General features: G+C 41.4%; 1 protein-coding gene across 6 annotated transcripts in view; it reads left to right on the forward strand.

Moving 5' to 3' along the window:
• Positions 1 to 14254, forward strand: part of Cad88C (cadherin 88C) — a 313587-nt gene that overhangs the window by 283875 nt on the left and 15458 nt on the right. For all 6 annotated transcript variants that reach the window (XM_071691381.1, XM_071691383.1, XM_071691384.1 and 3 more), the window contains 7 exons: positions 7589 to 7884; positions 8135 to 8270; positions 10496 to 10816; positions 11152 to 11316; positions 11747 to 11926; positions 12290 to 12435; positions 13015 to 13196. In XM_071691381.1, coding sequence (XP_071547482.1) covers positions 7589 to 7884; positions 8135 to 8270; positions 10496 to 10816; positions 11152 to 11316; positions 11747 to 11926; positions 12290 to 12435; positions 13015 to 13196 — 1426 coding nt within the window. The remainder of the gene's footprint in view (positions 1 to 7588; positions 7885 to 8134; positions 8271 to 10495; positions 10817 to 11151; positions 11317 to 11746; positions 11927 to 12289; positions 12436 to 13014; positions 13197 to 14254) is intronic.

The raw sequence follows: 14254 nt of genomic DNA on the forward strand, positions 1-14254 counted from the left end.
GACCCGAAACAGCTGCCCGAGAGGGTGCTTGTCCTGCTACTCACAGAGGTCTTTTCACAGCTTTCAGGCAGAGTCCGACGTCTCGTCGAACGGCTGCAACGTCTCTCCTTCGTCGTCTGCTTCCGCGACTTGGAGTTCGATGACGAATACCTCGCCTTGAGACTTCGGGATCTCAGTAACACACTGAGCGAGCTGATGTCAATCGTTTTTCAGTGTTGCAAAGACGTGGCTGCCAAGCACATCAAGGAGAAGGCAGATAAGCTGCGCATCTCGAAGCAGAGGCTCAGACGCGCCCAAAAGGACTACGAAGACCACCTCGAAAAGGTGTTCAAAACGCGGGAGGAACTCCAAGACGCGGAGAGGGACCTGAAAGAAGCTAAGCTAAAAAACAACAAAGTTTTCAAGGTTTACTCCAGATCACAAAGCAAAGAGTCAGAGGAAACAGAGACGGTTGCCAGCACAGACATTTGTGCTGGGGCGGGGCATAACTATTCCCGTGGAACCATTGGCAACAGTGCTGTGCCCCACGTCACAGACCACGCAGATTCTGGGAACTTTTCATTGGCTGACGAACTGCATGGGCGTGGCAGTGTACTAAACGGCCAGGACGGTGCCCCAGACGCCGACGACAGTCTCCTGGTGAGCGTCATAAAAGAATTTGCCGCGATCGAAACTAGGCACAGCGGTGAGGGGGAGATCGACAGTATGCTAGAGAAGTTGTTGAGGAATACGTACGACTCTGTTATCTCAACCAAGAAGGAAATGCGGAATAGATTAGACTCGAATGTTTCTGCCGAACAGGATGCCATTGCGAAGCAGGACGTTCTAAACGAAAGGCAGGCTGTGACGAACAAAGTTTCCAGGGAGTTGAAGAGGCTCCGCAGGGACCACAAAGCTCTGCAGGAGGATGAGAGTGGCGTCATATATCGCATATCCAACGACATCGAGACGATAAGGCTGATGGAATTGGACGAGGGGGCTCAACTTGAGGGACAACGTATTGTGCAGCTGCTGAGAGAGGCCAGGTTTGGCAGGCTGCTGACGGAGTCCAGGCAGGAGGTGGCCTCCCATGCTTCGAACTTGAAGGTCCTGGACTTAGGGGAGTGGCTGATGAGGAGACGTTACGTAATGACGGGAGTGAGTCGGCTCTACTCACGCGTGAGAGTTTGTAACACCGAGGAGACTGTTGACATCACAGACATTCTCGGAATCGGCGAGGAAAACCCGTCTGTGGTTGTTCTCTCTGGCCCGAAAGGGAGTGGGAAGTCTTGCGTTTGCCACTACCTCTTGCATCTGTGGAAATCCAAAGAGTGCCTCCTGTACTCGAAGCTTCACGAGTTTGATCTGGTGGTGTACTGCACGATGAGTAGCATAGCCGCTTCCGGATCCTGGAAACAATACCTGAGGGAGCACGTCTTTTTCGTCACGCTCAATGACTTCCCAGACTTAGACATTCACGACGTACTTAAAACAGCCACGATTCTCTTTCTCGTGGATGTTGGAACTCCCACACCTGCAGGTAGCAGAATTTTGAGCGATATTTTCACCAGTCTCAGAGGCAATCGAATCGTCATCACGGCTCGTTCTGGAACCGAAAGTACCTTTGTGGAAATGGCCAAAGGTCACAACCTGAGCTGTTTTCAGACTGAGCTGTGCCCTATGACACCCGAGGCCATTAAATCCTACTCGTCTCAACTTGTGTCTCTGTTTGAGCTAGAGGATACTGCTGCCGAGGTTAAAGTGAACAAGTTCGCCGATTTAATCGGTTCCATGAAGACGACTAAGGCTTTATTGTACCCCCTGCCTGTGGCTTATCTCCTGTACCTGTGGCGCTTTGACCCGGGACATACCCTGATGTCGACCACTGTCTCTCGCCTGTTCTCTCAAATAGTCATGGCGTGTCAGCTCACCATGACGAAGGCGATTGAGGGCGACAAAGCTGCTGCCAGAGCGAAGGTGGAGCGCTACACGGAAGAGCTGTATAGGACCGCGTGGAGTCGCCTCACCCAGCAGAGCTGGCCGCAAGATGACCTGGTGCTGCTTGAGCCTGGTCATCGTCTCTTACAGGACCCTATGTTTTTTGGTGCCTTTAGTCCTCTGGTCGTGACGAGGGAGGAAGCTGATGGACAGTGGCTAGGGAATCTCCCCCATCCCTCGGTTGCTGATGTCCTATGCGGATTTTTCCTGACCAACCAGAGGCTATCTCGTGCTAAAGGTTCATCTCTGCTCCGACGGCGCGAGAAGCTGGATAAATACTGCGTGCCGGAAGTCCAGAGGTTCAGATACGGACTTCCACACGCCGCCGGCGCTCTCGTCTACAACAAACACAGTCTGGAAGATGCCAGGGAAATCGCCACCCTCTACTTCAAGTCGTTATCGGAAGACCGAGACATGGTGTCGTGGTTGGAGCTGCTCAGGGAATGCGACTTCCTCTCGAACATGTGTTCCGCAGTGTCAGGTGTCCTGTCCCGCTACACTTCCTGGACAGCCACCCAGTATAACCAGCAGACCAATTGTGCTGTTGCGGACTTGATCGGGAAAGGCGCGTACCAGCCACAGCTGGTGATTGTTTCGGAGACGCTGCAGGGAAGAGAGTGTGCCTGCGGCGTGGACTGTATCGTCCGCGCTCTCTCCACCTGCACCTCCACGCTAGTCCACCTCCGCCAGGAGTCTCAGTTCTACGCCTGGGGAGAGGACGTCACCTGCGACTCGCTGGTGGTACCCTTGCAGCCTCCCGGCACGTTACAGGAATTCTGGGGCCATCTTGGCGTGGAGGGAGCCATGGCTCTGCGTCATAGCCACCACTTGGAGGAGCTGAACGTCCGTATTTCATCCTGCGATGCCCTGTCCGCCCTGGTGCACAGCATGGGCCACATCCGACGCAGCCTCCGGTACCTCTACCTCCGACTGGACATTGTCCCCTCCACTCCTGTCTCCAGCTTCGAGCCGCTGCGCTTCAGAGGAAAGAATCTATGGTTAAGGATGAGAGGCATCAGCGATTCCTCAGTGGGCTGGGTGAGGGACGTTACTAAGAGACTTAGTAGCTGGTACACGGAGATACTGCTGGAGGAGAGCGGCCTCTCTCCTTCAGCTCTTCAATCCCTCAAGGAGAGCTGGCCCCACACGCCCGTGCATATCTCGGGCTAAATCTCCCTTAATCTCGTAATTGTCGCTTGTGTACCGTGAAGTTTGCTTGATTATATGGATGTTTTTAGACGTAATATATTTGTATTATGTTGTATACCAGATTATAACCGCAATTTGCATGATTACCGTTCATGTGAAATTCCTGTCATGAAATCTTTTGATTACCTATATCGTAATTATGCAGGGTACTGTTGAAATACTCACTGCCCCTAAATATAAGACTTTACCCTGAAATACACGGCGTCAGAATACAACCTTACTTTGGAAATGAAATGCCCGCCCTTTGAAGTATATGTACGGGAAATACACGAATATACAGCGTGTGGCTGACAGCTTTAGAGAGTGAAGTACACAGCGTGAAAGCATTTGGAGGATTATAGCAACCAGCACTGGCGACACCCACGTGTTCATTCTGCACCAGCAAGCTGAAATGTACAACCTTGAACAATGTCGAAGGAGCGCGCGCGTATGGCTCGCGCTGATGACCTGCCCATATATACAACCTGATCTACTACTTTAGGTACGTAAACCTGCGCGAGTTACAAGATCTGCAGCCAGCGCCAGTGTCTCGCCCACCTATCCTCAGTCGTACAACCAGCAGTAGTCCTGTTGTATAAACATCATACATCATTCACTGAAGAATTTCACCAGCATGACCTCCCGGGTTGTACGACTACAACATCGGGATGTACAAGACCCCACGGAAACGCTCTCTTTGTATATCGTATACACCATTAACCGAAGTATTTGGGCTTGAGATATACTCTCTGCAAGAGTCCCTTTCACCCTGCAAACTCCTCCAGTGGCTGAAATACACAAGTCCGCATTAGTGACCCAGTGATACTGCCTACTTTAGTGAATACTGTTTACAGAATACGTGCTGCCCGTGGTTGCTGCATCAGGACAACTGGGTCGGTTACTTTAAAGCAGGTACGCTGCTAAGTCTCTGGTTTTATTGTAGTTCATATGTGACGTAGAAATCAAGACACGAAGGGTGTTTGGGAGGGAAAGACTCCGGGATGGTGGGGGGGTCGAGGCTGAATGTGACTTGCCTTGATACTACCATTCCTGTCTTGTGTGTTCTTTAGTGCCTTTGTGGGAGGCATATCCGGTGTACCCTCGCTTGAGGCTTTCCAAGTATTGTTACGAATTTTATTTGATTATATATATATATATATATATATATATATATATATATATATATATATATATATATATATATATATATTTTTTTTTTTTTTTTTTTTTTTTATTATTATACTTTGTCGCTGTCTCCCGCGTTTGCGAGGTAGCGCAAGGAAACAGACGAAAGAAATGGCCCCCCCCCCCATACACATGTATATACATACGTCCACACACGCAAATATACATACCTACACAGCTTTCCATGGTTTACCCCAGACGCTTCACATGCCTTGATTCAATCCACTGACAGCACGTCAACCCCGGTATACCACATCGCTCCAATTCACTCTATTCTATATATTCGCTGTCTCCCGCGTTTGCGAGGTAGCGCAAGGAAACAGAAGAAAGGTTGGCCCAACCTCCCCACATACACATGTACATACATAAACGCCCACATACCACATATACACACCTATGCATTTCAACGTATACATACATATACATATATACACATGAACACACTCATAAATGCTGCCCCCATCCATTCCTGTCGCCACCCTGCCACACATGAAACGGCATCCCCCTCCCCGTTCGTGCGCGCTAAGTAGCGCCAGGAAAAGACAACAAAGGCCACATTTGTTCACACCATCTGTCATGTGAAATGCACCAAAACCACAGCTCCTTTTCCACATCCAGGCTCCACTAAACTTTCTATAGTTTACCCCAGACGCTTCACATGCCCTGGTTGAGTCCATTGACAGCACGTCGACCCCGGTATACCACATCGTTCCAATTCACTCTATTCCTTGCACGCCTTTCACCCTCCTGTATTTTCAGGTCCCAATCGCTCAAAATATTTTTCACTCAATCCTTCCGCCTCCAATTTGGTCACCCACTTCTCGTTCCCTCCACCTCTTGCCAAATAGAAAATAAACTTGATTGTGAAAGTATTTACATAATTCAGTACGTAAAAGATTCAGCATCGTGTAAAGTTATCATACTTTCCCTTTTGCTATACTGTTAAGTGTTTATGTTGTTAGAACTGAAGGGTAGGACATGGGAGTCGGCTACGATATAAGTTTTGAATTCTTTCTTTTCGACACATTTTTAATGGAAATACGTAGACTGGTAAGGTTGTGGATTAAGACACCTCACCGTTTTGTGAATGGGGTCACTTTTGATAAGCACAGAGCAGCAAGAACTGAGAGATCGTGGATGAACAAAGGAGTTACCTTACTCTGTTCGGGGACCGGAAACTTCATGAAACTCAGCCTACGTCAGTCGACTGATGTGGGAAGATGCGGTAACTAGGGCGCTCGGAAATGTGTATCACCCTCAGGATTTCTTTTGTTAACCGTTGTGTACTATGCCTTCAGAGGATATGAATGACTCAGATGTTCGTCAAGGTTTGGATACCAAGGTAAAAAAAAAAACTTGAATTTCATAAGGATGTGATTGTCTTGACCATAGCGTTTTGACCGTTACAGGATTCCATGTTATTGTTGCGTAACGATTGTGAATATAATGACTATGTACAGTAATGGCAAAATGACATTGTAAATTAGTTGCATTGTTTATTGATGAGCCAAACTATACGCACTTGTCAAGAGAATAAGATTATTCAAAACAGCATGTTCGGATCTATCAGAATGGTAAGTTAGGTGGTTCCGTGACAGTTCAAGAAATTTACACAGATCCCGACCTAACGCGGCCACTCCACTGGCCGGAAGAGTTGAACTTTAACCTGTACGCGATCTTACCTGTCGTTACAGCGAAAGTAAATATGGGTCGGGTTGTGTGTGTCACCAGACAACATCTACATTTAGTAACTGATTAATACATTTCGCCGTGCAAAACAAATTACTCTCGTGATTTATTTATTTTGTTCATATGAAAAGATGTTAAAGTTTCTATATCTGGTACTGAAATTGATTGAAACTGGTATTTTGTGGCGAAGATAGCTTTCCACGAAAATCATGGAAAGCATAAAGATGTTCAACAATATAAATGGGCCACATTTGAGATAAAACCAAAAGATATTCAGAAACTTAACTCATGCATTTTCAGTATCCATTGTCTTCATAACACACACACACACACACACACACACACACACACACACACACACACATACACACACACACACACACACACACTTATCATGCAAAATAAGGCAATTTCATAACAACAAACCCAGAAAATTTTACAAAATATATTTGCTTTACAGTTTCCAGTATTCGAGGAGACCTTCCTTAAGGGGTGGCCATAACAGAAAAATCAATATTGTACAGTAGTTTAGGGATGTACCACATACCATATTGTACAGTATCAGTATACTAATACTGTACTGTGCTGTATAAAGAGAAGACAAACATATTCATATGAAGGGAAACATGCTACCTGAGAATGCACTTATAAACGAAACAATCATAAAAGTATGGTAATGTAGGTGATGTTAATGACACCACTCAAAGATGTTAGTACTTTCAATGTGGCTTTCATTTTAAGCTCTTAAGAGGGATTGTCGAACACTGTGATAAAGATTTTTTCATACATGGAGAAAAGTCAAACACTGTTTGATATTATTGAAAATTTGTTGGACTTTAGTAGTTGAACCACATTCAGAGGTTTTAAGGCCCTGTCTGCCTCTGTGAAATATGTCTTGATTGAGTTAATAGAGGTATTGTGGCAAGATGAGACAGATAAAGCAAGGAAAGATAGACTGGAGAGACATGACAGAATGCAGTGTTGAGTCATCAGTGGAAGAATGCATATGGTTATTTTTTGAATAAAGAAAATTGATGATGAAAAGGGGAAAAATTATGGGAGACTAGAATCTTAAGGGTACACTGCAGTTGATAGGGAAAGAGGGAGAGGTTTTTACTGTATTGCTTTATATTTGACACTTCTGATTCATTTCCAACATGCAAGTCATTCATTATGGCAGTAATGAGGCAAAAACATGGATAAAAATCTGTTGGTATTACATGCAGCACATGCTTCGTGCACCCTTGCTCATTTCGAAAACTCCAGAAGAAAAAATATAGAACATCATGATAGCTCATGATGTTGTAAGATCACAACTAAAGAAAAACATAATCAGAATACAGGTGAGCATCCACACACTCTGATCACATACCTGTATCAGTGAGTTAAGACCAGCTAAAAATACACCATTCACCAGTTCAAATAAAAAAGTTTTGTCTCCAAGTCCATATTAGCCAAGAACCATATTTGTGATGATTCATATTGACATTAGACATTATAGATTTATTTTTAATCCTTTTGTTTATTGTTTTTTTATTTCCTTTTATAGGTATTTGCACAGGACCAGGATGGCTCTACCGTGAACAGGAAGGTTGTCTTTCGTATTCAACATGGAGCACAAGACAAATTTGTTATGGAGGCAGAAACAGGAGTGATCTCTGTAGCTCAGGGTGCCCTTCTTGATCCTGACAGGACAGAGCCAAGGGCCACGACTTATATCTTGGAAGTGATTGCCCTCGATGGTGGTATAGGTAATGCACAGCTCCAGGCCAGGACCGTTGTCAACATTACAATTCTTGATGTTAACAACAAACCCCCCATCTTCATTGATCCTGGAACTGTCAGGTGTGTGGGAAAAGAATAAAAATCTTACAGTTCTGTATATATTGCATTGTATAATCAGTTTCAAGATAAGTATTTAAAATTTTTCATTTCTTTTTCAAGCCATTTTGTATGAAAATAAATGTGATGTAGGTCTCATAATTTTCCTGTGGAATCAGACATAACCTTAAAGGTGCATTAGTAACTGGGAAGTGTAATGCATATGAATTATTTTCTATTGATGAATTACTTACAGTAATTGTTTTCCAATCAGGGTGTTTGAAAATGAAGATATTGGGTTCTATGTTCACCAAGTTGAGGCAGTTGACTTAGATGCTCGGCCTCGACTTCGATACTCCCTTGATGCAGATAACTCAGAAGCCAGAAATGAAGAGGGTGCCATTGTTAAGGTAAAGATCATTCTGTGAATACTACTGGGCAAGACAGAGATAGATTTGAAGTAAAGCACTTCATTGATGTTACATCCTACTACTGTCTGTAATTTTAATCCATTACATCAGTCCATACCCATAACTCTTAAGCCAAGCTCACCACCCAAATTATAACCCCCCTCCATTATCTAAATCCTCTCCCCAATTCCAGATATGTTTCCCTAATGAGAAACCTTTTCCAACTGTGTTGATTCACTTCCTACAGCATATTCAATAGATCCAGCTTAGTTTTGATCACCAACTCTGCTCTTGTCTCAGTCTTATTACAGATTTGTTCACAATGTACCCTAATCCATAATCCTGTTTGCTTTAGACTCACAAGCCCAATCCCAAACATGATAATCAACAGATGTTACTGTTATCCTTTTTTCAGTACAAAACTCCATTTTAATTCAGTTGTTCCACCCATATCTGAACATAATCTTGGAATGTAAATGATCACTCTTAATGCCTCTAGTGCTTCCCAAGCTAAAAGAAATGGTGCTTTACCAGGAAGGATGAAATCAGGTAAATTTGAAATGAATAAAAACTAATTTTATAGATATTTGAACCTTGTAACAATGCTACGGATTTTAGATCTTCTTTGTCTTCCACTGCTATTGAAATGAAGCTTGTACTGATCATTTAATCTCCCCCTCTTAACTCTGCTGTACTTGGAAATCAAGTCTTCCTTTAACTCTACTTTCAAAGTCACTTCTTATGATCCTTTGATACTGTAGATTAGCAGGGTGTGGCTGCTATGGGAGTATGGCATCATCCCACAGTTGTGATACATGAATGATAGAGGCTTCACGAGTTTTCGTAGATGTGGGATAATATGAGTTGCAGGTGACTTGTAGCATATAGAAATGCTACTATAAAACACCAGCCCATTCAGATACAGGTAGGAAATTAAGCATGAATGGCACTCAGAGGGTTAGCTTAGACCTACCAGATTAATCATTCCATACTTCTCTTACCCAAGAAACCTCTCTCATTTACACTTCCTTAATCCAAACCATCCATCCTAATCCTGACCAACCACAATGCCCTCTGTCTCCCTGACCAGATTCGCCTTCCTTAATATTTACCCCAGTGTATCATTTGAAAACTTTTTCACAGATGAAATTGATGCCTTAGGTTTAGACAGTAAAAGAAAAAGCTGACGGAATGTACAAATAAGTGGAAATTCACTTGCTGGAAAGGTAAACTGGGTGGATGAGATGAGGGATGGATAGAGAAGTGAAATTCAGTGGATTTTACATAATTTTACTGAAATTTGAGAAGATAATTGAAAGACAGCTATGAAAATATTATAATAATCATTAAACTAATATGAAAAGAAAGCAGGCCATCAAGAAAGAACCTTCATGTTATGGGCCACTGCGGACACCATTTATGTATCAGAATATTGGCATCATAAGTGTAGCATTATTAGAAATATTCTGTTTCTCCATTATCTTTTTCATTCATTTTTCAGTTATGGAGAATCATTTTAAAAAAGATTAGGTTACAAGTGATTGTTATCCTTGTCGATATTAGCAAGCAGCATTGCATAGAATATTTGCTAAGGAATTTAGCATGGTTGCCTATCAATTAAGTGTATGAAGTAGTCACCACTTGCACCTCAGGAATCTTTCCATGGAAAACTTAGGGCTCAGGAACTTAGCCTGTTCCTTTCATAGTTTATTAGAAATTATATCTCCCAGACACCAGTAAATGACAACTGGAAGCCTGCAAACAGATGCCCAACATCCTCTTTTTATCATCCACATATATCCCATTATTATAGTGTGATCCTTGTCATGGAAGAAATTGAGTTTTGAAATGTTAGAAATCTTTATCTGCTCACCTTCCCTTTTGTTCTTGTTATTTGTGCCCTTCACTTTTTGTATCATGTGTTAAACAATGTCTTATGCTTGTGTCCTGTGTAACTGACCAGACAGGGTTGTCAGGGGAACCCTATGACATTGCTGTATGGCACACAAACAACATATCAGCCTATCCTTGGAATTTTATATTCAGTCCTCTTAGGACTTCCTGTAATGAGTGAAAAGATTTTTCAGACTTTAGAAATTGATGTTTACCTTATTTATAATTACCACAAGGCCCCTTTCTGGAAGGGTCCTTATATTATGTGAGGAAATTAGTATTCTTGTATTTATAGTATTTACTCTCATTATGATAACTGAATTCATCCACAGCCATCAGAGTATGATTATGTTGGTGCTTTCGAGATTAGTCAAGTGGAAGGTGTAATTCGAACTGTGAGGCAGCTGGACCGGGAGCAGGTAGAAGTGATCCGGCTTGGTCTTATATGTGAGGATATAGAAGCTGCAACAGGGAAGCAGACAGCTACTGCAACATTTACTGTCATTGTAGAAGACACCAATGACAATGATCCTCAGTTCCGTAAATCATTTTATCGGAGGAGTGTTGCAGAAAATGCTAAAAAAGGAACAACAATTGTGACTGTTGTAGCAGATGATGTGGATAGAAATCGTACCATCACATATTCTTTACAAGTGAGTTGTTTTACTTTTTGCTTTGCTAGCTCTGTTAAAAATAGATTTTAGTTCTGTAAATGCATGAGGTTTGATGGTAATAAATACTATTTATGTTTATAGATATCAGTAATATTGTTTGTATTTCAATTTCTTAAGTAGTCCTTTTTAAATTGATACTGTTCATGTATGTAAATATCACTAATAACAGCTACATATCAATTTTCACACAATCCTGTTAGGGAGCTTAACTACATTATCCACTTTGAGCTTTTTATGAAAAATATCTTACTTGTGGCTTGAATTATGTTTTACAGGTCTCCATGCATCTTTTATTTATGCCTTCCTCTTCACAGGGACCATCTGAAATTCTTTCTCTCGTGAACCTGGATCGTGAGACTGGAGAGATTGTAGTTGCTGATCGTGTAGATCGAGAAGTGTTCTCATGGCTTAACTTTACTGTTCGTGCCATTGACTCAGGTGTACCTCCTCGCTCAAGCCTAGTTGATGTTGTAGTCCAGGTGAGTGAATGTTTCCTTGAATATTTTTAAAATGACTCACCTTTTTATGTAATCCCTTTTATAAGCCAAAGGTAAGGAAACTACTTTATACATCAGTGTTACTTACTAGTGAATATCCCTGAGAACTTTGTTAAGATGATATCTCTGCAACCATTTTGTTTGTTTTGATTTTATATTGTTGAGACATTGTGCTGTAAAAGAGTGCAACTTCTTAGCCTTTAGTGCCTCACCCTTAAAGGCCACTGGCAGGTTGTGATCAGGTCACCTCGTACTCTTCTTTCTTCCAAAGTTGGCACATTTAAAGCCTCTTTCCTTTCCCTGTAGCCAAGCTATCTCAGTTCTGCTAGTATGTGTACAAATTTTATTCAACTTTTTTTCCAGTGTTACAATAAGATTATGTTTTATGATAAAAATGAATAATATTCAATAGGTAATTGATGAGAATGACAACAACCCAGTGTTTGTCAACCCTCCATCAAACTTGACCATCCGGGAAGATGCACCACCTGGCACTCAGGTAGCTGTTGTTAAAGCTGTTGACCCAGATTCAGATGATTATGGTCTTGTTACATATCTCCTTGACAGAAAATCATCACATGGAAATTTTAAGGTTAGTTTTTGGTTGTTATTAATAAGCTTCTCATACTGTAAACCATAATTTTCATTTAATTGCAGTGCAAATGACATTTTCCTTTTTCATAGTCATGGACTATTAACAAAATGAGAATTAAGAAGTATGTTTTGGTAGCTTTACTTATTATTATTGCTGTTGTACTTTTGCAGTAAAAGTAAAGATTTTTAGTCTTATGAGATTATCATCAGATTATATCAAAACAAAGATCACCATTAGCCAAGTTAACTAAAACTGCATAACCAGACTTCCATAGGTAGTCCATAATAGATGTATACTTTTGAAAACATATCTATCTTAATTGAAAGGTGATATTCAGAATTTACTGTTATATTATTGCAGATTGATCCTGATAAGGGTATAATAACAGTAGCATCTGAACTTAATCGTGAAGAACTCAACACCTTCAATCTCCTCATCGAAGCCTGGGATAATTATCAGTTTGGATACTCTACCGGCGAATCTAGGAATGCCTTCATGCAACTTGGGTAAGTGATCAACGTTAATAGGATTTAAAATATTTATTCATTCCTTTTAGGAATAAACAGCGTTTTTTAATGGTAAACTCTCCTTTTGAGTTTTGTACACTGAGACTATTGCCTTGCTAGGTTAGAGGAGGAAATCAGATAGAAAAGAAAGAATATATTTTAGTATAAAGGGATACCATGGAACAAGGTTAGCAGTATGTGTCTACAACACATGATGGTCAGATGTAATCTGAGAGCATTATTAGCTAATTTTCCTCAAGAAGGTTGGATTCATCTTAATTGTGATGATAGTTTCAAGTTCTTTGCTTTTTATATAAGTATGGATGAGTTATATTACTGCATGAAACTAACACTTAATGCATGTATTTTCATACATTTGCTGTTTCCCACATCAGTGAGGTAGTGTCAGAATCAGACAAAGAGATGGCCTTATATGCTCAGATTTACTTTTTGTCAATTATGACGCATTTATGCATATAAAAATGAAAACTTGAAGCTTGCAGTATTCTCTGATATATTAGTGTGAGATATTTAGGTAATGTATAACCTTATAGTTGATGTAGTTTATTTTCATTTCAGTGTAACAGTTGCAGATATAAATGATGAAGCCCCAGTTTTTGAAGAACGTGAAGGCTGTACAATGATAACAGAATTTCATGAGCCCAGAGATACAGTCACTGTTGTAAGAGCTTCTGATGATGATGATCCGGCTTCACCTAATGGCAGAATTCTTTTTACTATCGAGGGTGGCAATGAAAAAGGTATGCATTTATTATATCATTATTATAATACTTAATAGCTGTTTCCTGTGTCAGCAAGGTAGTGCAAGGAAACAGACAAAGAATGGCCCAACCACTTATATACTCACATATATATATATATATATATATATACATAAATGCCCATACACATACATCTGCATTTCAATGTATACATACACAGACATATATACACATGTACACATTCATACTTGCTTGCCTTCATCCATTCCTGTCGCTACCCCACCCCACAGGAAGCAGCATTGTTACCCCCCTGCTTCAGCAAGGTAGCACCAGAAGAACAGACAAAAGGCCTGTTGTTTCTGAGAACTCCCTCAATGGGGTGACCACAGCAAGAGTCTCCATAACTGGTGAATTCCAGTGCTGTTTCTTAGCGTTTAGTGCTTCACCCTTAAGAGGCCACTTGCAAAGGGCACCTCAAGTGTAGAGTTTCCAGAGTCTCATACCTAATGTTCCTACTGACTATTACTGTCTATGTGTCTTCCTAATGTTCCTGCTTAATTTTCCAATCTACTCCATCTACCTAATGCTCCCACCTATTGTTCTTATCTACTGCTTCTACCTAATGCTCCTTTCTGATATACCCACCTATTATAATCTATTTTTTGTTCCTACCATATTGCAAAAAGGTAGGGTTAGGGCTAGCGCATAGCTTTCACTTCAGGAAGATCTAGTTACAAAGAATGAGTTATGTGATTTAAGTGTTGTCAAGTGTTATGTTTGACGAGGAGAAATTGTATGTTTGTGGACAAAGTCAGCAGTCCACATATAGGTGAGCCAGAAAAAGACAACTATCTGGGGTAGGGGAATGTAACTTGGTAACCACTGATGCTATATGTTTCTGTAAATTTTTTATGATTGAGAATATTTTATGCGTACCTGTTACACTGCAGTGCTTTCTTTTTTTTCTATACCATAAAGTGAATATATTTTCATCGCTGAGGAAATGGACTGTTTTAATTACTTGGTAGTGGATAGGGCAATAGATGGAATCTTGGAAGCTAAAATGAGCCATGGGATGGATGAGGGGCTAAGGTCAT

This window comes from Panulirus ornatus, chromosome 50 (genome assembly GCF_036320965.1).
Source record: "Panulirus ornatus isolate Po-2019 chromosome 50, ASM3632096v1, whole genome shotgun sequence".
NCBI classification, from domain to species: domain Eukaryota; kingdom Metazoa; phylum Arthropoda; class Malacostraca; order Decapoda; family Palinuridae; genus Panulirus; species Panulirus ornatus.